General features: G+C 37.0%; 1 protein-coding gene across 2 annotated transcripts; it reads left to right on the top strand.

Annotated features, from left to right (window-relative positions):
- Window positions 1-1,893: 1,893 nt before the first annotated feature.
- On the top strand, window positions 1,894-24,756 carry tbc1d14 (TBC1 domain family, member 14). 2 transcript variants are annotated; one of them, XM_056269890.1, is made up of 15 exons: window positions 1,894-2,299; window positions 2,579-2,705; window positions 6,092-6,800; window positions 8,178-8,304; window positions 12,776-12,894; window positions 14,216-14,298; window positions 14,645-14,762; window positions 15,232-15,338; window positions 19,699-19,785; window positions 20,412-20,506; window positions 20,953-21,024; window positions 22,177-22,305; window positions 22,400-22,509; window positions 22,615-22,873; window positions 24,313-24,756. In XM_056269890.1, the coding sequence occupies exons 2-15, from the start codon at window positions 2,648-2,650 to the stop codon at window positions 24,367-24,369; spliced, it is 2,130 nt and encodes a 709-aa protein (XP_056125865.1). In that variant the 5' UTR covers window positions 1,894-2,299; window positions 2,579-2,647; the 3' UTR covers window positions 24,370-24,756. The 2 variants fall into 2 exon arrangements, with proteins under 2 accessions (XP_056125865.1, XP_056125866.1); XM_056269891.1 differs by lacking the exons at window positions 1,894-2,299; window positions 2,579-2,705; window positions 6,092-6,800; window positions 8,178-8,304 and adding an exon at window positions 11,140-11,550.
- Window positions 24,757-26,499: the final 1,743 nt, after the last annotated feature.

Here is a 26,499-nt window from a genome sequence, read left to right as displayed (position 1 = left end):
ACAGTCATTAACCAGGTAGCTAAATGTTGAATTGGCCTGGTTTTAGGTACACATTAAGTTCTGACCCTGAGCCAACCTGGTTATGACAAAATCAGGCTGAGGGAAATGCTTAATCTGTTAGTGGATCCCTGACCTTAAAGACTTTCCGATACGACTTGTCACAGACAATTACATTACAAACTGTAATTTGCCTTTTAAAGAATATTCATAGTATTTTCTCTCAGTGCTTCCTTTGAGTAAGCCTAATAAAATGTTATAGCGAGCAGGCCCAGCACCATGTTCTAGGTGCTACAGAGGTTGAAAGTTTTGTAGCACAAGTATTAAACATCTGTTCCCATCTCTGAAAACAACCAAAAGTAGTGCAGTTCATCACTTAAACAGGCATGTGACTGACAAAAGACATTAATGTTCCATACAGGGCACACAAAATCCAAACCTTAACACGAAATGTTTTCAGCCAAACATTGACTGACTGGCAGACTGCAGGAACATAATACTCTTGCTTAACATTAAGTCCATTTTGTTTATATATAGCCCAATATCACTAATCACAATCAAAACAAAACCCATCCTTTAGGTCTAAAGTTTTATAAAAAAAAATAAAATAAAAAAAAAACAAGATCTGTGATGGTAATTTCTAAATTTGTATGCATCCACTGAGAAAAAAAAAAAACTCCTGCACACTTCTCTACACTGGAGAAAAACGTATGGATTCGCATATGTTTACTTCAAATGTCTTAGAGAGATGTATTATTTTTCCTATTTCTACCCCAAATATGGTGTGAGCATTAGTGAGTACGCATGTATTGTAATGTCTGTTTCATTACTCACACACAACAAACTCTTACTTCGAACAAGTGTCTCTGTCTCATACTATTGTCTGTCTCACACAGGAAAAACTGTATCACATGCGTACTGTGGTAAATTCATTCATCACACAGACAGATTTTTTCATAGCATGTGCAACAGTGGCAAGGCTACATAAGGGCCAGGGTGGCACTGGCCCACTCAGAATGATGGCTGGTCGACTCAATCAAATGAGACTTTTGCCAAATCGCCAATATGCTATTATTATGGCGAAAAAATTATCATAGACCAGAAGTTATGGGCAGGTTTTCATTCTAAAAGCAATCAGAAGCAGCAGTAGGCAGTGGTTTGACTGAGACAATTCCACACTAGTCTTAAGTCCACCTTGCCCAGCAACGCTCCGCCTATGATTTATCATTTATTTTTCTTATTCTGTGAATTGTTATTGAGTATTTTATTTATGAATGGATTTTGTTTTCATGAAACTGTTGGCTGACAATAAATCACATTTAACTTATCTTAATTGTCACAATAATTGTATCCAATGTATTATAAAATTATGTAATTTGAGAGTAGGCTTTGGTCTATTTTACCAGGGTCCACTCACTTTAAAATGTGAGGCCTCTCCACTGTGTCACACTGTACAGCCTGGGCTCCTGTTTATAGTGTACGCTGTACCAGTAACAATAAAATCCAGCTACAAATATTGCATGTTCCAGATGTATTCATTCATAAGTTGTCACCTGGTAGTGGTGAAATGAAAGTAAAATTTTAAGGTCTGTCAGTAACATTAAATGCATTTACGAGCAAACAGGTGGGCTCCTAATACTGTTAATTCTTTCTGAAGTAACTGTATTTTAGATACAGTAAAGAGTATTTAGTCAGTACAACTGATGAAATACTGTTATTTCCACCCAATGGTCAGACGTTTCATTGTAGAGTTAGTGTGAGGAATGAGGGACGTTCACTTTAATCAGCCTGATGCAGGTTTGGGGGTTGTTTTAGTTACTATAGCAACAGTCTGTCTACTGGATACTGATAAAACACCACCTACTTGGATTTATTAAAACTAGCATTAAACCGTATCTACGCATAAACAAACTTTAACCTCACGCGAGGCGACAAAACCATAATCACTCATGGAAGATTGCTATAACACTGTAAGCAGCTGCGTAGATGGGAACGTTGTAGTTTTATCGCGTCGCGCAGTGTGTACAGTGTTGATAGGGCACTGAAGGTCACTTCCTGATTTACTGACTGTCGCATTATGTCCCAACAGATTCAAAACGCTCTGCCCCTCTTTAAATGACGTTTTGTATCCCTGAAACGCGACATTACTGCTACAGGTGGAAATAGCAAGTTTTCTTACTTTATTTGAGGCAGACCTGCACCTCATTCAGTCAGGGCAGGTGAACTTATCGATTCGTATGCTTTCCTGGCACGTTTATATCGGCGAGGAGGTTTTAAAATGGCGGTGGCAGCGTCACAACAGGTAAGATACTTTTCATTAGCTTTTATAGCGCTGTTAGCGTTACTCGTGCGCAGAAGTTTGAGTAAAGTTTGAGCTCAGTCAGTCACCTGCCGTAATGTAAAAAATTGAACGTATCCCGAACCGAGGAAGAGTGATGTGCACCAGCAGCAATGAGAAAAGTTGTGGGTTTGAGTTCATTTTATAGATAAGATGATAAATAAAATGTAGAAGTGTTCTTAAGCGGACAGTGTGATATTATAATCGCAATAATAATAGTATTTGATGTATTGTTTGTTGGAGGGTATGGACTCTGGAGTGAAGGTGAGGGGGTGATGGACGCACACGCATCCCTTCACCTGCAGCAGGAACATGGCAGAAGCAGAGCTTACGTCCAGTGAAAGCAACACAAACTGTCAGAACAACGATGGTGAGTTCAAAGTAACTTTGTTGCCCTATGTATGTAACCGGTACATCCCCCAACATCCTTTTCCAAGCTGTTTGTTTAGGGTCTTGAATGTCAAAATGGTAACAGCATAAGTACGGTAGTATTATTACGCTTATGTTGTGCATAAGCGAAAAGTTCTTTAGAAAAATGAAGAAAGTTTATATATCACAGAATTTTTTATTTGTCTGTTTAACATGTTCAGATGTGTATTAAAACACAGAAGATAAAGCATAAAAAAATTATTGACAAATTAATGTAGCATGCACCTCAATGAAAGAATGAAATGAGACTACAGGATAGTGTCAAACTAATTTTCAGAGTCATCAATTCATACTTTGCAGTCACGTGACTACCATGGATAGCTGGCGGGCAACAAACGGGTATTTTCAACGTAGAGTCCTGTAGTTCCAGGTCTTATGGGTCTTTTAGTAGCTATCAAGTCTGTTAGCGAGCTAGCTGCATAACTATGGTCTAGAAATAGGATTAACTCCAAGGTATCTAAATTGTGTAAAGCAGACAAGGTTTTTTAAGATAATCGAGCAGTAATAATTCCTCCGTAAATAATCTAGCTCTACTGTTGGGTCATCTCTGGTTCTCATTGAAAACCATAGATATCACAAACCTCAAAACACCAACTTTTGTATAGTAAAACTGGTGACGTCCTGGCAAGATCCTTGATTAGTTTACTGGGTTTCGTTGCTAGAGAACAACGTTCTTGCCGCCAGCCAGTACTTGTGACGTCACGTGCAAAGTATGAATTGAAATGTTACCAGAAAAATAGAAAACCTTGTGATATTGGTGGTGGAGGTTGCTATCAGATATGTACAATATATGTGTACAATAACATTACAATGTCCAGAAAACAATGAAAGAATGAAATGAGACTACAGGATAGTGTCAAACTGATTTTCAAGGCCATCACTTGAAATGTAACCAGGTGGAGGTTGCTATCAGATATGTGCAATATATGTGTACACTAACATTACGATGTCCAGAAATCAATTATAGTACATTGGGTTTAGCCTTATTTGTCATTTAATAATATACAAATATATTGTTAGTGCCAAGAATTTTCACATTAATAAATCCATAGATCCGCAAACTATTCTTGTGTTTATTTAATGGTCTAGTGGTAGAACTTTTGCCAAGCGTGTCAGAGGTCTGGGTTCTAGTCCGCACTCGTATCGTTTTTTTATTTTTATTTCTCTCTCATCAAAACCGAATGTTCATCAGTGGTTGTATATCAAGCAGTGACACGTTTGTGAGCATTTTGCGTTTTGTCTCTCTCGGCCACCGTATACAAGACTGTAACCACTTTAATGAGGGAATAAACTACAATCCCATGAAGCATCGCAAATGACAATGAAATGTAAAATTTGTTTATTATTTACTGTGTATGTATATATACACTGTATATACATTAACTCTATACCTAATTAAAATGAGTGAAATTACCGTATGGAAATCTAATATGAGTGAAGATTCTAAAAAAAAATTGTCCTTGTCTTGTTTTTATTAGCATTAAACACAAAATACTTTTGTTCATTGTTATAAAAATGTTGTAGCCCGACGTTAACTTTTGTCAGCATATAATCTCTGTCATGAAATTGCAGTTCCTTAAAAAAAAAACAGTTTGTCTTTGGTGCTTTTGAGAAATTTAGCGGATCTGATTGCCTTATGAAAGATTGCATCAGAGAGCAAGTCTCATTTTGCAAGCATTAACAGCACATGAGGTACTTCATTGCTCTATGACTGTATGATTTTGGTTGAAAAAGCTAATTATTAATTCGGAAATTTAATCAAAATCAGTTAGCTATTTCTCTGTGACTGCAGGAACACAGAAACCTTAAAACACAAAGACCAAAAATAATTCTTTGTATGTGAGAAATATGTGGGCTGGGTCACCATTGAAAGCGTTGAAAGCGTTGTTATTGTTTAAGGTGTGTATTGTTGGGCAATTAAACTATTATTGTCCTGTCAAATGCAGCAGTTACTGATTGCATTTTCAATTGAAGATTTCACAGCTTTGTTAAGGCATGTTCTGTCCACAATCGAGTATCGGCTTGTAGATTATTTGCACTTTTTTTTTCTTTTGCAGTAGATGTGCAGCTGCACACACCTGTGATGCACACTGAACCATATTCAATTGGGGAAGAAGAACCAGTAGAGCTCGTATTATTCGTTGCCTCTCCCATTGTATATTTTGCATCCTTATTAGGCACAATATAAACATGACAAACAAAATAGTGAGCTGATGTTGCTCTATTTTCCACTTTGTTTTTGATGTGCTGTTGATGTGCTATTGTGCTGTCCTCAGGCCCTCCGCTCTCCAATCATTCATCCTCTATCCTCATTAAGTCAACGAGCTATTTTGGTCAAATTTTGATGGAAGATATTGTCCGGTAGATTATCAAGGACGTTTGAGGACAACTGTCTCATAGTTTGAGGGAGTGTTGACGTGATGTTTCCTCAGGTCTTTGGGTCACATTTTTAATCTGGTTTCAGCTTGCTTTCTCTACTCCAGGACAGTTTTCATGTCATTCTATTATGTGGAGATAAGCTGGTCAACGGTGTGTTACGACTAAAAGAGGATAAAGGTTGTTGTACTGTTGTTTTACTCAGGCAAGACTAAGAGAAGTGTTTACCCAGCCACACACATTGAGTCTTATCACTCTTCAGGACATGTTTACCTGGAACATTGACATGTGGGGAATAGCCTATAGTGAGGGCTGAGAGCACAGACCTGTCACCCAATGGAAAATCTGCAGTACAAAAGTATATAAAAATAGGGTACAATGTACTGTGGTAATATGAAGGAATTTTCTGGATGGATTATTTCACAGGTGTTTTACCCATATTTTAATTTACGCATTGTGTTGTGTTTCGGGGTTGAAGGAAAAGTCTGTAAGATTTCCTGGCTGAAAATTACCAGTACCGTTTTTGTTTTTCTATATTTTTTTCATGCCATGTAGGGTGTTATGGATAGAGAGATATGTTTGATTTATTTTTTTAGTTTGATTATGAATTATTTCTCTCCAGTTGACTTTGAAATATATGATGATGGGTAAAGTCAAAAGTAGAGATGGATTTTTTTTTCTGCACAAACTGCCTCTAACCCTAACCCTATGCATAAAATGCCTTTTATAAAATTAGAATGATGAAGAAAATGGCTGACTGCTTTGTCTTGATAATTGTAATTTCCACCACAGAATGCTATCAAACCCTATTTATGGAAATTACATCTGTTAGCTTTAGAAAAATGTCAGTTTATTTTCTAAAAGGGAAGAAACACCCATATGACTTGATGCTTACAGATATTAGCTTTTTACTTGTAAGGACTGATCAACATTTGTAATTTGTCTTTCTAGATTCCCAGGTCTCATCAATAATCAAGTCTTCACAGTGTTTGCGGAGTGCCCCCAAGCCTCTCACCCAAAACCATGTCAACCATTTCATGCCCTCATGCTCTCAGCCCCCACATGTCTCACTCGGCTGCAAATTATTCACTCCATGTAACGGCGCAGGTGATGAGGATCGCAGTAGCCTGGCCTCTCAGGACTCTGGTATCCCCACCCTTGAGATCAACCCACCTGAGCACATTCATGCTCGGGTCAACACAGCTGAGCTGGTGGTTCCACCGCCACTTGATGATAATCCAGCAACACTTAACTTGGATATTTCAGATAGCTCCTTACTCAAGTCTTCCACCTTCCCCCGTTGTGACTTTGATTTGGTACGTCTCTACGGTGCAAGTGGGCTTTCCAGTGCAGCAGGCAAGGGTACATTGAACCGCAGTGATGATATTTCAGTGTGCAGTGTGTCCAGTTTAAGTACTGAGTTTTCTGCCACATTGTCAGTCAGTAATGAGGACTTCCTAGACTTCATGGTTACATCCGAGTCCAGCGCCGTTGTTACATTTGAGAATGATGATGTGTTGCACCGTTCTGATAATTCCCTCTCACCCCCTACTAACCTACACGGCAAGCTGAGCAGCCCACAACGGCAGGCAGTGGGGGTCTCTACGCCTCATGAGGCTAGGCCCAAGAGACTGGGACCTCTCGCCAACTTCTTCCACAGGTATTGTAGCATTTGCATTTGTAATGTTGTTAAACTCGCACTAAGAAACCAGATTGGTTCAGTAATATCATGATATGCCTGTGCAAGTTTATCCAAATGTTGCCTTTCAAATAATGTTGCATTAATATTATTCAACAAGCTTAAAGCTTTTTTCCTAATTTACAATTTTTGATTGCATTTTATTTTTCATGTGTGCATCTTTCTTAGGTACATTTGAAAATCTTACAATACTCTTGGCAATAGATGTTTGTTTGTTGTAGATACCTTTTCACTTTTCACACTATCTAAGCTCTTTTTATCATTGACTTCTGTGATTTGTCAAGGGGTAGCACCCTAAAAGTATTTTTTTCAGTTTTTCTTTCGAGATTCAGCCTTTTTTTTAGTATATCAACACCTACAGCACAAGTTGAAATACTGCAATTGCTGCAAGTGGTGTTTCCTTAAGACTGGAATACACACAACTTTTCAAACCTGAACAGATTTTAAAACACTAGGCATCATACACTTGCTGATTTTGTAAATGTTTACAGAGGGAAAAGCCTTTAGTGGAACTGCCAACAAAAACACTCTGAGTGTACTTATGTGTACATGCCAAATTCTTGTCAACATCCCTTTCTATCTGAACTTCCAATTGTAGAGTATGCTTGTGTTTCTTATGACCCATGTCTCAGAATTACCTGCCCTTTCATCACTTGTGATGTGGTGGACTGTCTTGAAGCTCTCAATAGATATCTTAAAACAGCTCAAATATTTGTCCTTCTCCCTTACTCGCCACTATAGTGCAGTATTCAATGAAAAGTGCTATACGTAAGCAATAAGGTACGAGAGGCTGTGCTGTATCGTGAATAAGTCACGGCTGAAGTGTGTCGCAGAGTGCTTGCAACCCCTTCAGTCGTGACTTATTCACGATACAGCACTAGCCTTGAGTACCTTTTTATAAAACGGTTACCACACAATACAAATATTAAAGCCAAAAAACATGTATCAATGGAACTTTCATGAAATAAAATCACTAAGCCTTCCTTCCGCTGAAAAAAAAAAAGTCCCTGACTGTGAACAGCAGCAGAAGTTGCATTATTTCGCCGTTAGATGGCGGCAAAGACTGTCTTTATGAGTGAGTCAGTCAGTAGAGAAGACTTTTATATTGAAAGGACTGAAACAAGACCAACAAGACACAACTGTCAAATGACTAGCGTGTCAGGGCACGGGAAAAGCGGTCTATTGACCAATCAGAATCAAGGACTGGAACTAACCGTTTTATAATTAAATAAATGTGGAGTTTATGGAGTTCATATTGCTTAAAATATAGAGCCAAATTTGTTCATTTTCAGTAGTGCTCACTGCTCAGTTCTGTTATTTATTTTCTATATTTGTAAGGAGTCTTTTTGCTAAGAGGATGAAGGACACGGGTGCACTGGAAGGACAGCGAGAGCCTGGGTGGAAGCTGTTTGGTAAAGTTCCACATAAAGAATTTTCAACCAACGACTCCAGGAAAATACCAAAGGTACGTTAACTTTACACACCTGCTCATTTTTACAAGACTTTAAAGCTGCAGTCCGTAGCTTTTTTGGGTTAAAAATGATCCAAAATACATATTTGAGAAAATACATAACCAGCCAGTGTTCAAAACTCTCTGCTTGCCTTAGCTCGATTCAAAACGGTAAGCTTGTAATAATGTTTTTAATTCCAGTGGTACTGGTGGATTTCCGCGGGAGATTCGAGCATGTCTTTGCGTCATTACGTCACATCTGTACTCATAAAGAAGGAGTCTCGGCTAGTATAAGCTATATTGCGTGTGAGGATGCTGGAGGTGGAGATTTATAGCCTTTTCTCACAGCACTTGATATAATTAAACTTATCAATTTGATGGCGGATCCAGAAAGGTTCAAACGACAATCACCAGTGACAACAGATTCACCCGTTGTAAAATGCAAAAGACTTCGTTCGGACTTCGGAGTGGCTAACTTACAGAAAAAAAGAGACTGAAACCGGACCCATGCAAAAACAAGGATACATATCGGAAGGACATTACATGTAGTCACACAATGCTGACGTTGTTAACAATAACAATTGAGAAAAAAGTATAATTTGCACGGTTTTGCGTGATATAAGCGATTTTTAGATTTAATCCGCGCAATTTACTGCAATGTCAGAACCAGAACAAAAGTGGATGTTTCTTACTAGTTCAGATGACATTTTTCGTAGAAAATTATTTTGTTGGTCATACTTCCAAAAAGAATAATCTGTGATTCTGAATGCCAGTATCCACACCGGCGCGGTGACTGACAGCTGCACACTCTCCTCAAACATTGTGTTCATCCGCGCTGTGCTGTGTCGAAGTACAACTCACATAAAGTTGATAATTCCGCGAATGACTGCAATTGCAGATTTCGAACAGAGATGGCGACAAAGAGGAAAAACTGCGGACTGCAGCTTTAAAAGACAAAATACTTGCTTTTTGGGTGGTTTTGTATGTAGTAAGGTTGACCTGAAATTATGAAAAAATTGTTTGAAAAACTCAATTTGTAAAAAGTACCCTTCACTGAGCATGGCTCTGCTAATTTTGAATATTTAGTATCTCTTAGTATTAAGCAAGTTATATGAGGTGCTGCTTTTAAACTAAAGCCTGGAATACTCTACACATCTTTTGCCCAGATTTTTGCATCGATTTGCAGTCTCAAGAAGTCAACATTAGTTGTTGAAAGTCACATCCAATCTGCAGATTTTTTAGTTTGAGTCTATGGTTACATCCAGTTGGATGACATCAGACATGCTTCATATTTATTTTAAGTAATTTTTAGAATTTATTGTTTTAATTTGTCATACATCTCCTAGCAACGTTGATGGTAAAAATGTGCAGGGTAACACTTTCCTCCCATGACTGCTTCAAATATGGAATTAGATATTAACCAAGAAATAGCACTTACAAGTGAAATATTAATAGGCATCCCTTAAAGAAATTATTAACTGTCAAGCTATGCTTTAGAATACGTGAAGTTGCCACTTTACCCAGGAAAATAGTCCTGTTTCTAATTGTGGATTTTTGTTTATAATGTATGAGAGGAAAGTATTTACAGTAACTTACAATTTAACAATTAAGTCATATAGTGCTACAAAAACAATGTTTATTTAAGTTAAATCAAAGGGAGGTTTCTAAAATTTGTATTTATGCACATTTATGAACTATGTAAAATAAGGTCAAGAAGTAGTGTTCATACTTTGTCATGTCTTAGTGTCTGTATTGTTCATGTTTTGGCTTAAAGTTTAAACAAACTTGCAAAATGAATGAAACTGGTTTCCCAAAGCCTTCCCCGATCAGATGTAGTCCCGCCCCAAACCCACGCCATTGGTTGAGCTGTTTTGGGGGTATCAACATGTGAATTAAAGTCACCATAAAAATTCAGTCTCCATCAAAATTGACAATTCTTAGTTTTTGTATGGAATATTGTAGTGTTTACTAAAAATTATTTATCAGTGCTTTTTTTTTTTAATTCATGTGGCATCGTAGTCTTCAGCCAAAAACTTTACCTTCCTCTCCCCCTCACAGCAAAGTCTCTTCTCTAATGATGTGTGCATCGGCGTAAGGGCAGGACAACAATCCCAATAGTTAAAATATTCTCTGCTTGAAAGAAAGTAATTTAACAGTGAAAAAAATGTTTTAGGATTTGTCTATATTCGTTTAGATTTGTCTTTTTTTTAATTGTTACACATGAATCAATCAAATGGCTTTACATTGCAGTCTTGTTATGACATTGTTGTGAATGGGGCTTTGTTTCCTATGTACAGAGAAACAACAGGCCTGCAATGTGCTATAGGTAATTTGAACCCCAGTGATTCAGCCTCCCTGTGTCCATCTAGATTCCACCCACCTCCAACTCCTGCCTTTATCTCTCGTTTTTGTTCTCTGTAGCTGTAATGGAAGATTGAGGTATTGGGTGACTGGTTTAGAGTTGCTGTTTTATTTAGGCTCTCTAGCAGTGGCTCCTTGGAAGAGATGAGTTAAGATGAACTTAATATTATGTGCTTTAGTCCTGACTTTAAACTGCAGTATTCTACTTGCTACCATTACTTGTTTTATTTGTTAAGTCTTAACAGACTAAACATTTGTGGGATTGTCTGACAATGTGTTTAGGATGTGTTTCTTTATATTTCATTTTAATCAGTGGAAGCTCATGAGAACTGATGACACACAGTAAAACAGATTATGCATCATCTTTGTACATGACTCAGGCATGCACAGCGGAACACAGAGCGCACTGATCGTATAAAACTGCAGTGCAGAGAGCTCTATGCTCCTAATAGCTGGAATCAATTAGTATGGCTGCCTGTAAATCATGGATCCTCTCTCAGCGCTGTGATGACGAGTAACATTAGCATGCACACACGCATATGGACACAACAGGAGCAAGGGACAAGATCAGATCCTCTGCGTCCCTCTGATGTAGGCCCTCCCAGTTTGGTGCATGTTTGTTTGGACGGAGTTATAGAGAGAAAGAGGGCGAGGAAAAACAGTGTCAAGTAACTTAGCAGGAGTGAGACAGCAATAATAGCAGAGGAGCAGGAGCACATAAGTATCATGCTACTGTTTCTCAGGGTGTGTCCCATATTCCTTGCGGTCTTCCTCTGCTACTGTGCCTTGCCTTTCTGTCTACAAGGCAGAAAGCTTATAGTTAGGAAAATACTGCAATGGTAGAGTGTAGTGTCTGAAACGCTGGATTCTGAATGTCTCAACAGCACTGCAGCGTTCATGGTGAGTTCATGCCTTATTCATTTTTTTCTTTCCCCCTCATTGTTTTCCGTCAGATAAATAAGAAAAGGTGAGGGGAACGAGAAGAAAGAGAAAAACAAGAATTTGTGGGGAGGAAATGACGTGGAACGAGAGAGATTCTGTTGTAGTAGGTGTACCTGGTGTTCATGTGTGAACACATTTGTGTGTGTTGGTGAATTATATTTTCATTGTTTTTTTTGTTGGCTGTCCCACATTTACTCTTAGAACTAATTAAGAGTTCTTCGTCTAATCTTACTTGATGTCCTTTTCTTAAACTTATTTGGCTCATAGTTGGAATGTAGGTCATTTTGTCTAGTTACCTCTGAGAAAGTGCAGTGTGGGGGCAAATTAAATATTTATATTCACTCAGTTCAGTGTGCAATAGTGTGTGCTTTCTGACTGCACAAATAAAACAAAACATATTCCTCTATCAACTTGTTTGGATATACAAATTCGACCGAATATCATCCAAATCAGAGAATTTAAAGATGGATGCAATGCAAGATTGCACAGATTTCTATTCAGGCAGGGTGTACAGTGTATGACATGAAACTTTGTAAAGGAAACTCGTACTGTAACAGTAGCAAGTTGTTCTGATTTCATTTGGGCCCGTCATGACATATTGTGTTCTGTTAAGACATTTATTATTTTCAGTTCCTGCTGGTTTGAGAACTTCTGCTTCCATCTGTGCAGGTTGTGAAGAAAGTATTGTGTGGCAAAAAAAGCTGGATGTTAAAACATTCTAACATGTTTCAGCATGAGTTCCATCAAGGTGTCATGCCTAAAGCCTTGAAATGTATTATTTAATTATAATTTTAGGGTGGTTAAGCCTTGTTACCATAAACAAAAACAAAAACTCTTAGTATTTGTTCTATTGGTTTTCTTTTATGCAGATTTCAATAAAATACAAAAAATGGTTACATTAATTAGAGCTAAATTAGACTTTTTATTGAGAATAAGGAGAATTACAAAAAACTCAACATTACAGTAATGATAATATGGCAAAAAATGTGCATTATTGTCATACAAATAATGTCACATTGCAAAAAAAAATTAATAGACCTCAAAACAGCCTTAATTATCATGCATTGTCAAATTACATTAACTGTTTTTTGGTTAAAAAAAAGTGACTATCAAAATTTTTAAAAACTACATTATTATTTATTATAGGTATGCTATTAATTAATTAATCTATCTATTTTTACAGGAATATGAAAGCAGGAGTGGACACACAAGCAATTCCACATCTCCCAAGAAGAACGTAAGAAAGAACCTGGACTTTGAGCCACTTTCAACCACAGCCCTTATACTGGAGAACCGTCCAGCGTGAGTGTTTTTGTGTGTGCCTATGTCTCTGTAAATGTGTTACATTTTATACCCTCCTATCCTCAAACTTCTTATTCCTGTATTATCGGTAAAAGAAAAAAAAAGAATTTAGAGGTACCATCAGTGGTATGCAGTGGTGTTTTAAAATGTTTTAAAAGTCCTCACTTTTTATATATATATCAAATGTAAATGTATGTCCCTGTTACACTTAATTTTCCTAGTTAAATAAACATTGCATAAAAAAGAAAGACCAAATATAATTTTATTTGTAATTTGTATAAATGTAATTTATAATCTATTTATTAAAACCAAGTATAAATCAAGTTGGTGTTTTTAAGCATTTAAAAAAAAACATTTATTCCAAAATTGTAACTAAAGACAGTAACAATTTAAACAATATTATTTGCAAACTAATGTTCAACTTTTCTTTTTAATAGTCAACTTATTTTCAGCAGTCATCAAGCTTGTACACACTGGTCACAGGCATGGACATGAAGAAGTACCTTTAATTTCACTAAGCTGATTGCTCACTAAAACCCCCACAGTCATCATGTTTTCAGGCCAATTCAAGTTTGATTTTGAAGCGATATAAAGTGGTGATATTTAAATGGCTGAATTGTTTACTTGCTACATTTATGAGAAAACGCTTCCCTGCCAATGACGAGTTTTTACGGCTTTCCTCGTTATCACTATTATAAGGAGGGGGGGGGGCTATTACTCATCTCCTAAACGAGTACAGTATCTCCATATCAAAAAAACACAGGCAAAGAAGAAGCAGAAACGAGAGATCTCATATTGTAAGCAGATACATATGAAAAATAATGCTAACTATAAACAGCATATAAATCAAAATGGCCTAATGTTACTGAATGAAATGTTGAATATGGGTAAGTTTCTGTTTTAAGTCAATTGGGAAGCCTCCCACTGTAACTTTACCTGAGGGTGTCGCTGTTGGGCAATGTTACTTTACATTAAAAAGTGTAAAAGTCACTTGTGTCTCTAATGTTTGCATTGTTTTATTTTTGCAATATCAATTATTTTCTCATCTAGTTTTGAGGAGACACTGCCTCCCTTGCCTCCTCGGAGGAAACGCCCCTGCATAGCACTCTCCTAAAACAAAATGAAATCACCTCTATCTTCAATGCAACGTTGTACCATTCACAGACATGAGCACCATTTAATGTTGCATACTAGTATGTATTAAAGCATAGGGATAATCAAGATCAAGAAGCGAGTTACAGATGTAAAGTTTGACCGAATGTGACTCTCACAGGCAGTAATGTAAAAGTGAATTGACAGTTATTTTGTATCTATTGTGTAGGAATCTTCCCGCAAAGCCTGAGGAAGAAGCCCAGAAACACAGACAAGAATATGAGGAGATGGTGGCTCAGGCCAAGAAGAGAGGTGACTTTCTTTTCATGCATGTGTTTGTTGTATATGTGAGCGCAGGGTCCATGGATAATATGCATGCAACAACACATAACACACCATAATGATTAAAAAAAATACTGTTTCATGACTGGTAAGAAATATTTATGGCCAGTAAATATTCTCAGTTCATCACTGGCAGATGTTGCGAAAAGTTGGATCTGAACTTGACAGTTTGATTGTTTGTCTTTAGTTTTGTGTGCTCTAGAGGGCGCTGTTGTAAAAGAGACAGATTTCCATTTCATTGCCATTCTCTCTCTCTCACACACACACTGTGCGTGTGCGTGCGTGTGTGTGTGTGTTTCTCTGTTTCTCTGTGCAGAGCTGAAAGAGGCCCAGAAACGGAAAAAACAGCTAGAGGACAGGTGTAAACTAGAGGAAAGCATCGGCAATGCTGCGCTTACCTGGAGTCAGGAGATATTACCCAACTGGCAAAGCATGTGAGTCAGCACACAAAATTCATTGACGCAGTCTATAGCCACACAAACAAATGTCACTTCTTGATATCCCATATAATTAAATAACAGTCAATAGATTGAGTAGCCAAAAAACATTCTAAAAATAGTAATCTTTGGCAAGAGGTGTATTGTCCAATGTAAGATTAGTGAGAGACATGGATTAGAAGTTAGTACATGATATTTTGTGCTGATATTTTGAGTTTAGGTGCTTATGCAAGCTATGTGAGTTTCAATTTGGCTTGCAACATTTTCAGCTCCAGTTCTTATCCTTATTAAATCCTATCATCTCTCTTCTGTCCCTATAAATAAAACATTAAAATGTCTAAAAGTCCAAAAATGAAATAAACAATGTAAGAATTAAAAATGTGCTCAGAGAAACAGTCACGATATATACACAACTATCTGAAGAGAAATAACTTGTTTCACTCTGTCTTTCTTTTCACCATGTCAGGTGTTCATCTAGGCGGGTGAGAGATTTATGGTGGCAAGGTCTGCCACCAAGTGTGAGGGGCAAAGTCTGGAGTCTAGCGATAGGAAATGACCTGAACATCACAGATGGTATGAATGTGTGTTTTATATTTGTGTATATTATGTTTTTACACACAAAACCCATGCATACCACATATACACTCACCTAAAGAATTATTAGGAACACCTGTTCAATTTCTCATTAATGCAATTATCTAATCAACCAATCACATGGCAGTTGCTTCAATGCATTTAGGGGTGTGGTCCTGGTCAAGACAATCTCCTGAACTCCAAACTGAATGTCAGAATGGGAAAGAAAGGTGATTTAAGCAATTTTGAGCGTGGCATGGTTGTTGGTGCCAGACGGGCCGGTCTGAGTATTTCACAATCTGCTCAGTTACTGGGATTTTCACGCACAACCATTTCTAGGGTTTACAAAGAATGGTGTGAAAAGGGAAAAACATCCAGTATGCGGCAGTCCTGTGGGCGAAAATGCCGTGTTGATGCTAGAGGTCAGAGGAGAATGGGCCGACTGATTCAAGCTGATAGAAGAGCAACTTTGACTGAAATAACCACTCGTTACAACCGATGTATGCAGCAAAGCATTTGTGAAGCCACAACACACACAACCTTGAGGCGGATGGGCTACAACAGCAGAAGACCCCACCGGGTACCACTCATCTCCACTACAAATAGGAAAAAGAGGCCACAATTTGCAAGAGCTCACCAAAATTGGACAGTTGAAGACTGGAAAAATGTTGCCTGGTCTGATGAGTCTCGATTTCTGTTGAGACATTCAGATGGTAGAGTCAGAATTTGGCGTAAACAGAATGAGAACATGGATCCATCATGCCTTGTTACCACTGTACAGGCTGGTGGTGGTGGTGTAATGGTGTGGGGGATGTTTTCTTGGCACACTTTAGGCCCCTTAGTGCCAATTGGGCATCGTTTAAATGCCACGGCCTACCTGAGCATTGTTTCTGACCATGTCCATCCCTTTATGGCCACCGTGTACCCATCCTCTGATGGCTACTTCCAGCAGGATAATGCACCATGTCACAAAGCTCGAATCATTTCAAATTGGTTTCTTGAACATGACAATGAGTTCACTGTACTAAAATGGCCCCCACAGTCACCAGATCTCAACCCAATAGAGCATCTTTGGGATGTGGTGGAACGGGAGCTTCGTGCCCTGGATGTGCATCCCACAAATCTCCATCAACTGCAAGATGCTATCCTATCAATATGGGCCAACATTTCTAAAGAATGCTTTCAGCACCTTGTTGAATCAATGCCACGTAGAATTAAGGCAGTTCTGAATGCGAAAGGGGGTCAAACACAGTATTAGTATGGTGTTCCTAATATGGTGTTCCTAATAACTAGGTGAGTGTAAGCACATACAGGAAAAGACTAAAAAGACTTTTACACTTTGGACAATCACTTTGGATTCATTTTTTAATTTATGAATGAAAAAGAATACTAAATATAAAAGTTTTTTTTAAATGTGTATTTTGTGGGTTATTATATAAATCGCTTTGCATTAGGGCTGCAAATGTAAAAAAAAAAATGCAAACTGCGAAATATCGCAAATGTACATGTCACGATATGCATATCGCAATGGCTTACAAATACTGAATGATTTTAATACTTCAAAAGATGATGAAAAGTCTAAGCTTTAGGTCGATGCAGACTGCAGAGAATAGACTGGATACATGACTGTTACATACGTGTTTCATGCTTAACGTTAAGCGCTATAAGCAAAGTACTCATGCGTGTAGGAAGCCGCTGGGGCTGCACAATTAATCGCACTAAAAACCGCACGCGATTTGGCAAAGGCTGCTATTATTTTATGCGCAGCTTGTCAGTGCAGTGCACCTGATCGGTAGTAAATATGCTGCTCCATCTGAACACCACAGGGCGCTCTCGTGCAGACATGCCAAATATGCCCCGCCACAGACGTAGATAATGCCCGTCATTCCAGGAAATTCCTATCGCTGTAGCTGAATAAACAGGAGATTGAGATGCTTTGATTGATTAAACATGACCAATAAACACACAACTGTCTTATTCTGTGTAAGAAGCCACATCATTTCACAGAAGGATGCTCAACTGTCGTTATGAAGTGAGTTTGGAGTAAAAGCGTGTTATTAAATGTTGTCTTTTGTTGGACAAGAGGTTATTAAATGCTTCTCATGTTTGGAAAGCTGTTTGACGCGTGTTGCTTTTTCAAATGCATGTTATAAGTGATTCAAACTCACAGTGCTTTCAGATGGAGCAGCGTTTACAGAGCCATACATCATTGACAAGCTCTGCATACAAAATAATCGCAGCCTTTGCGATTTCAAAATCGCGATAAGCCATCTTGATTTAAGTGCGATTACATGGAAATTGTAATTAGTCATGCAGCCCTAGAAGCCGCCTATCAGACAGAGTGTGATCCCTAATTCAGTTCTCTTCTACAGTTTATATGACCAAATACACACAAAACTATGTCAAAATGCCTGTCTTGGTGAGTATTCATGTCAACACAGTCAGCTATGTCTTAAGTGGAGTAAATAGTTGAGAAAGGAAGAGCGCATGTAACAGTACTTTGGATCGGTGCAGCTCTTAAAGTGACAGCAGCCTGCAGTACCGCGGGAAGGGTGCTGCAGCACCCCCTGGCGTACAGCTCAAGAAAAAATAAAAAAATAAAAAAAAATTGAGTGTTAGATATTTCCTTTTCTTGGAACAAAATTAATGCTTACTTCAGTAGTACTCTTAATGAAAAAACACAACAACAATAAAATAGTACAATTGCAAACTTGCTTATGTTAAACAGAGAACTTTTATTAACAAAACAAATAAGACTGATGACATGGTATGCCCGCTTTGTAACACAAATAAATGAAAGGTCTTTGGATTATCCCCTTAATTTAAAACGAATACTTAGTTTGTAGTTCATTATTATTAATGAAAACACATCAACAATAAAGTAGTACAATGTCAAATTTGTTTATAGGCCTATTAAACATAGACATTTGTGATTTGTTAATTCTCTTGAACCTTTTTTTAGCTGACAAAAGTACAAAGAAAAGTTTTCCAATGTTTTCACTGACCAACATAATTGAAATCAAAATACGTTCCCACGGCTATCAAATAATCAAACAACAAAAGACCAAGAGAAAATTACTTGCTGCTCTTGATGGGATAACTTTTGTAGCTTTAATAAGAATCAGTTTATATTTAATTCATACAGTGAAGACTATGCAGTCTTTTGTTTTTAGATATGATTATTCAATTTATGTTGTTAAATAAGCCTAATGTAGCCTACCTGAAAACCACCTGGTTTACACTGACGTTAAAATGACACTTACTTTTTATGTGATGCTACATTAATCCACTGCTGTTCAATTTCAGAAGTTGTAGGGATGCTTTCTTCTCACAAAAAAAAAACATGTATGTTGGTTATATCACATTTAAATTTATTTTACACACTTAAAGTATTATTGTAGCACATATTGAATATCACATTATTTAATATTGTATTTTCTTCAAAAATCGTGCAGCCCTTCTTTGTATTGCTTTTGTTTTCATGGTATTTCACAAGCAGCATCCTGTGGTTTGATTAGTCTTTCATTTGAAACTTTTCTCCCACATTACAATTGCCCCGTTAACAAAAACCCATTGCATGCGTAATTTATACCATAAATTTGCAAATCAATTTATTTGAATGCTGTATTGATGTCATATGGTAATCCAAGCAGTAGTAACAATGCTTTTGTGGATGTTCACTGTGAGAACTTTACACTGAAACTGTGTTGTGGTTGTAATGTTTTTTTTGTTTTGTTTTTTGCAACAGTCATCTGTTGTAATGTAAGTGTGGAAATAAAGAAAGTTTAGGAGCTATAATGTTGAATAGCAAATGATTCTTGATGAGGACAGGTTTACAAGCGGGGTAGTTATGTTATGATAACTTAGTTTTACATTTATTGTTTATACATTCCCTGTATTTAAACAATGCACTTACTTTTTTTATATTTAGTCAATAAACACTCAGAAATCAGAAACACTCTTCTAGTCTTAGATCTTTAAGAGCAAATTTGATTTGTAATAACCTTACTCTATCACTAGGGCTGGACGATGACATCACGGTTTTCTCCAGAGCGGCTAAATACAGTATATATAAATGAACTAAATTAATAACTTTTTTACAACAAAACTGAAACATCACTGAACTTACTTAAGCTGGACTGTGACGCCTTTTTCTTCTGGAAACAAACTTTGTTGCATTATGTTCCTGTTATCTCTGTAAATCTGCTTTGAAACAATCTATATCGTAAAAAGCACTATATAAATAAATGTGAATTGACTTGACTAGGGGGTCTAATTAGAAAGCAAATAATGATTTCATATTAACATTAACATTTAAATAACACATATTTTTTTCTGCATGTGTATGTGTTTTAAATAGAGCTGTATGACATCTGTTTGGCAAGAGCTAAGGAAAAGTGGAATGCCTTTGTAGCCCCGACGGCTGCTGCAGAAACAGAGAGTGAAGGTGATTGTTATGAATTTTTCTTTTTCTTTTTTAGTTTTCCATTATTTAAGCTTCGTTTCTCTCCTTGCACTTTTGCTGGAATTGCTTCTTTTAAAGTCCCCATGAATTCAAAATTGAGCATACTTACTTTGTTTGCCTAAATTGATCGTTTTGTGGTGAACAATTCATCCATGCAAGTCAATCCACACAAAACAAATGTTTGGCTTCGTAATCTTTAATCAAAATCTGAAATTTCCCCTCCCCTCTGCATTGGAGGACCTTCCCTGATGACGTAGGTTTGACGGTTTGGGTGTCTGCTTAACATCCGTAACCACGCCCCTCCAACTGACAGTAGACAGGCTGAATGAAAACACCTACTTTTCTAGATCCAATCAGGTGCTAGTTGGGAAAAAAAGCCACGCCCACTATTTTGCCTCATTTAGTATTCCGTTTCTCTCGGAAATACGTCACAACACTGGAGAAAAGTCGTTTGCAACTTCCGGTTCACGGGGACTTTAACCTCATATAAAGCAATCTTTATTATCCTCTTTTATGCTATTTCGTCCATTATTTTGTCGTTTATCAGAATCTCTTCTTTCTGTTGAACTCCTTTGCTTTCATGTAACTAATAATTGCTTAATTTTTAGATACAGGCTTGTCTCATGCTGATCGAGAGGCCAGTCTAGAACTGATCAAGTTAGACATTTCCAGAACCTTTCCCAGTCTCTGTATATTCCAACAGGTAGGTTGCATTGCTGTTTCTGGTGTTTTATATCATCTGCTGATGATTGTATTAGGGCTGTCAAATGATTAATCGTGATTAATCATATCCAAAATAAAAGTTTTTTTTACATAATATATGTGGGTGCACTGTGTATAATTATTTTATATATATAAATACACACACATGCTTGTATATATTTAAGAAATATTTTCATGTATATACTGTATATAGATTTATATGTAATGTATATTATATATAAATATAAATATTTTATATATAAATAAAAACATTTTCCTAAATATACTTGCATGTGTGTGTATATATACACAAAATAATTATACACAGTGCACCCACATATATTATGTAAAAAAAACTTTTATTTTGGATGTGATTAATCACGATTAATCATTTGACAGCCCTAGATTGTATCATATTTTTTTGTTTGATTTTGCATTTATTTTCAGGGAGGCCCATACCATGATGTATTGCACAGCATTCTGGGAGCTTACACTTGCTATCGTCCCGATGTGGGATATGTAAGTACCCGTCTTGTTTTACTCAAGTAATGTCTAGTTTTTAAAACCACCAATGCATGCACCACTGCACTGTTTACAAGCAAAACCCCTCTCTGACTATCTTAACCTTAGTTTGCTTGAGTATTGACTCATATAAAGACATCTTTATAGAGTAAAACAGAAACTGACATAGATGTTGTGTTGTACAGCTGGTTTGCTGGGGTATGATGAGCAATATTGTTCCAGCTATTACGCACATTTTTCGTAGAGTCCTAGACCTTATTCTGCTGCGCATTTGAGAACGCCACAGCAATGTGTGCTGCACAGCCCTTCTACATCCTGCTCACTGCACCACAATATCATTTGTTTGGCCAAAGTGCTCTTGCACTTACACCTCCACATAGGAGCTGGGTGTAAAGGTCACATTGTAAAAACTTAAAAATTAAGAATAGCTTTTCTGTCACACTCCCAAAAACAGCTCCACTGGTATGATGCAACAATTTAAATGAGAATATCTGTAATATAATTTAGCTGCCTAGTTTAGTACTTCTGCATTAAGAATCTTTTGAGAAAAAAAACTTGGCTTTATTAATCATTTTCATTTTACCCTTTGAACAACACATACCTGTTGAACAAGAATGTTATCAGGGAACAGTGTGGTTACTCTGCGTCTATGCTTGTTATCAGTTTGAATATAGAAAGGTGGCACTCATCTGACATTTATGGGGTAACACGTGTTTTTTGTTTTTGTTTTTTTGTTTTTTTAAATTAAGAGTAGATTCTATTTTTGAGCTGATAAACATCACTCATTTATCAGCTCAGCATTAAAGTCACAATGAAATCCAAATGGACAATTCTAGTTTTTTTAATGGAATATTGCAGTATCTATTATAATTTATCTTTTTTTTTTAATTCATGTACACTCGTAATCTTTAATCTACTCGCATGAGATCACAGCAATAGCAAGCTACAACGATCCAATCAATTCCCAATGGACAAAAGGGACAAATTCTCACCCTACATTTTTTTTGTTTTCATGTTCGAGAAGCCACTTCACTTATGTCACAATAGGGAAGAGAAGACTATTCTGTTTCATGTTGACTTTAGAGATAAATCCTCAAACATGTCTGTTATGTATTTGTCATTTTGTTCCCCATCTGTTTTCTTGTGTAGGTGCAAGGAATGTCCTTTATAGCAGCAGTGTTGATTCTCAACATGAACACTGCTGATGCCTTCATTGCATTTGCCAATTTGTTGAACAAGCCTTGTCAAATGGCTTTCTACAGAGTGGACCACAGCCTTGTGAGTTTTATGAGCAGGTTTTTAAGATGTGCAATCAATAAGATCGTAATTAGTCAAGACTCATCATATGCTCCTTTTTTTTTATCTTCCCTAGATGTTGACATACTTTGCAGCATTTGAAGTGTTCTTTGAAGAAAATCTACCAAAGCTTTTTGCACATTTCAAAAATAACAGTCTGTCCTCTGATATTTATTTAATTGACTGGTGAGTTACTTTGTTTCTTGAAAAGTTCAGTTCATAAACGTACCCCTGAGTCTTGTGAGGTATAGATTTATTTATCAAGAGGTCTGCTTTTTTTTGTCTGTGTAGGATCTTCACCTTGTACAGTAAATCACTCCCACTGGACATTGCGTGTCGTGTGTGGGACGTGTTCTGTCGTGATGGTGAGGAATTTCTCTTCCGCACTGCTCTGGGTATCCTGCATCTTTATGAGGATATCCTCACACACATGGACTTCATCCACATTGCTCAGTTCCTGACACGCCTGCCGGACTGTCTCTCTGCTGAGGAGATCTTCTCCAGCATCACCACCATCAACATGAACAGCAAGAACAAGAAATGGCCACAGGTGCGCATCTTTTTCTAAACAATCACACATAAACCCGTCACATGCATTGAAATGATTACATATACACTGAATTATGCAGAATGATATATACAGTACTACCATTCAAACGTTTGGGGTCTGTAAGTTTTTTTTTTATGCTTTTGAAAAAAGTCTCTTATGCTTCCCGATGCTGCATTTAATTGATCAAAATACAGTAAAAACAATAATATTGTGAAAATTTTACAATTTAAAGTAACTGTTTTCTATTAAAATATATTTTATAATGTAATTTATTCCTGTGATGGTAAAGTGGAATTTTTAGTATCATTACTCCAGTCTTCAGTGTCTCATGATCCTTCAGAAATCATTATAATATGCTTATTTGCTGCTCAAGAAACATTTCTGATTTCTGACTTGTTAAATTGATGTTGTGCTGCTTAATATTTTTGTGAAAATATTGAAACATCTTTCAGGATATTTTGATGAATAGAAAGTTCAAAGTAACAGTATTTATTTGAAATTGGAATATTTGTTTCACTGCGTATGCCTTTTACTTTCGCTTTTGATCAATTTAAAGCTGCAGTCCGAAGCTCGTGTAGTTTCTACCAGCCATTTATTGTAGTCCTTAAAAAGCGATTTCTTTAAAAGCAAATATCTCCCTTTGCTTTGAACTTTGAGCGTTGTAACTTTGCAGATGTTGTTTATGCTCAAAGAGCAACATTACACACTAACTAAAGTTAGAAAAGTGAAATCATAATCAACCACCCCTTTAACAATTTGAGAACAAAGTATAATTTGCACGGTTTTGCGTGATATGATAAGCGATTGTTAGATTTAATCAGCGCGATTTACTGCAATGTCAGAACCAGAACAAAAGTGGATGTTTTTTACTTGTTCAGATGACATTTTTCGGTGAAAATTATTATGTTGGTCATACTTCCAAAAAGAATAATCTGTGATTCTGAATGCCAGTATCCACACTAGCGTGGTGACTGACAGCCTCACAGTCTCCTCAAACATTGTGTTCATCCGCGCTGTGCTGTGTCAAAGTACAACTCACGTAAAGTTGATAATTCCGCGAATAACTGCAATTGCAGATTTCGAACAGAGATGGCGACAAAGAGGAAAAATTGCGGACTGCAGCTTTAATTTGTCCTTGCTGAATAAAAGTATTTCTTTTAAAAAAAAAATCTTAATGACACCAGACTTTTGAACGGATTATACAGTGAGTTCAGGAAGTATTCAGACCCTTCCTTTTTTCACATTTTATGTTGCAGCCTTATGCAAAAAAAAAAATGCTTTTAAAAAGTTTATTTAACATTTTAAAACGTATATAAAAAGAAACGAATGGGCTAAATGAAAGAGTCTGAATACTTTCTGAAATGTATTTTAGTTTTATTTAAAAATGTTTAATCTGATGGGACTCAACTAGTCTTTTTTCCCCTCGTTTGTTCCTCTAGGTTCTTCAGGCTTTGCAGAAAGGACAAGATCGGGGCAGTCCACTACTGAAACGCTAAGGATGCATCCTCGTGTGTTCCCTTCCACCTTACAGAGACTAAGAGAGAAACTCATGTTGACTGTGCATGGGTATTCCTGCATACCTCTGGTACCTCATCAGAGAATATCAGTTCCAGTGGCCACTCTGTGTCCTCTTCCATACAAACTGATGCTTGGAATACAAACTGATCTCACAGGGCTGGAACGGAGACAACACATCACATGAATGTACACTCCACCTCTCAGTTAGGTGTGGCAATGTGAGTTTGTGAAGCTCTTAACTATTCCATGTCTCTGTCCACTATTTACTCCTTCACCCTTTATCTTTGGCTTTATCATTTTCTCTCCCTTAGCTTAAACGTGGCATTTCCATTTAAGCGAAATAAAGTAATATATATTTTGCTGTGGTTTTCTGAGATTGTTTTTATTTGTTTGTTTTTAATGTGTGGAAGCATACTGACTTCAAATTACCTCCGTGTCCTTCAAAATCTTGGAGTCTCAAAGGGAGTTTTATGTGGTAAAAAACTGGAAGTGCACAAATCATGAGGTCATTTTGTTTGCTATAATGCAATGTCAGTGAAGACTTTTTGCTCACTTTTTTAATCTAAGTTTCTTATCAAGAACTATCATTTATTCTACCTCTTACTCCTTGTGTCTGTATTCTACGTTTCTGTCCTCTATCTCACAAATGTCTTTATTCAGAGATTTGAGTGAGTACTGAAATATATTAGTGTGTTGTGGTATTGCTACTGGATTCTTTCTCCCTTTTCTTTTTTTTTATAGAAAATATTGTGCCAGTCTAAAACCAAACATGCTGTTTCTGATATACCTATTTCTGAAGTTTGGCTTCCGTTCATGCCTACACAACAGGAATTTAGTGTGATGAATGTGGCTTTAACATTGCGGTGCAAGTTAGATCTCATAGTGGTTGAAGTGTTGAGAAGAAAGTAGATGAAAGATTATGTAGGAGAACCTGTTCAGAGATGATTATGGTTTTGTGTCGTACAGCTCATCTTAAAGGGATAGTTCACCCAAAAATTCTGTCATTATTTACTCACCCTCAAGTTGTTCCAAACCTGTATGAATTTCTTTCTTCTGCTGAACACAAAAGAAGATATTTTGAAGAATGTTGGTAACCAGAAAGTTGACGGTAGCCATTGACTTCCATAGTATTTTTTTTTCTATTATGGAAGTCAATTAGCCTGACGTCGTCATACTCTGATTCTAGTCAGAATGTGAGTCTGAGACTGCTCCATTGGGCTGTGATTATGGAGCGCGCGTTTCAACCGAACCAGGAAAGAAAATGCCTCTGCACTCAATTGGATCGACAAATGCCTTGATCGCAGTTGTCTGTTCCTCTTTTAAAATGAATGCGCTGTCTACATCTTCTATAACAGACGCGATGGCTGAATCTACACATCTAAATTCTCCAGCGGCAGCCATTCTTTGTTGTAAACGAATTCAGCCAAGCGCTCTTTGGAGACGTGGGTGATTACGTTACTGTTGATCATCTGTCCATCATCGCATAAAGCCCGCCCCGACAATTGTATTGGTCCGAACAGCTTTGGTTCAGGCGTACTTGCTTCACAACGGATCAAGTCCAGACCGAACTTCGCACCCTCAAATGTTTTGGGCGGGGCTAAGTTCGGCTGGCATCCAGGCTAGAAGTCAATGGCTACTATCGACTGTTTGATTACCAACATTCTTTAAAATATCTTCTTTTGTTTTCAACAGAAGAAATAAACTCATACAGGTTTGGAACAACTTGAGGGTGAAAAAATGATGACAGAATTTTCATTTTTGGGTGAGCTATCCCGTTAACATTTATGTTTGACATATTGTCTTTGCTAATAACAAAGAAACTGCAGTAAATTATTAATGTATCATGTCAAGATTAAAATCATGCAAAACGTATTATGAATACAAAATGTTATGAATTTGAATTCTAACAAATAGAGTACTTCATGGTCTTAGCTTGTTTCATGTAAATAACATGCACTAAAACGGCCTAATTTATGGGACCACAATGTAACAGCAATAACAGCGTTTTTCACTTTTTTAAGTTTGTCATTTTTGTGAATATTTTTCATTGAGAATTTTATGGAGACATTTTTTGGTTTGACAGTATAACGTTAAACATCCAGATGCTT

The sequence above is a fragment of the Rhinichthys klamathensis genome, unplaced genomic scaffold, assembly GCF_029890125.1.
Source record: "Rhinichthys klamathensis goyatoka isolate OS25496 unplaced genomic scaffold, OSU_Roscu_1.1 h1tg000292l_1, whole genome shotgun sequence".
NCBI classification, from domain to species: domain Eukaryota; kingdom Metazoa; phylum Chordata; class Actinopteri; order Cypriniformes; family Leuciscidae; genus Rhinichthys; species Rhinichthys klamathensis.
Note: the sequence above shows the minus strand (reverse complement) of the source record. Positions and strands in the feature narration are given on the sequence as shown.

Bases quoted from the DNA above. Each gene is read 5' to 3' on its own strand.
- tbc1d14 (XM_056269890.1), top strand. From the start codon at position 2,648: ATGGCAGAAGCAGAGCTTACGTCCAGTGAAAGCAACACAAACTGTCAG. The intron at 22,510-22,614 runs GTGAGTTACTTT...TTGTCTGTGTAG, and splicing joins GATATTTATTTAATTGACTG to GATCTTCACCTTGTACAGTA. The intron at 22,874-24,312 runs GTGCGCATCTTT...TTGTTCCTCTAG, and splicing joins AGAACAAGAAATGGCCACAG to GTTCTTCAGGCTTTGCAGAA.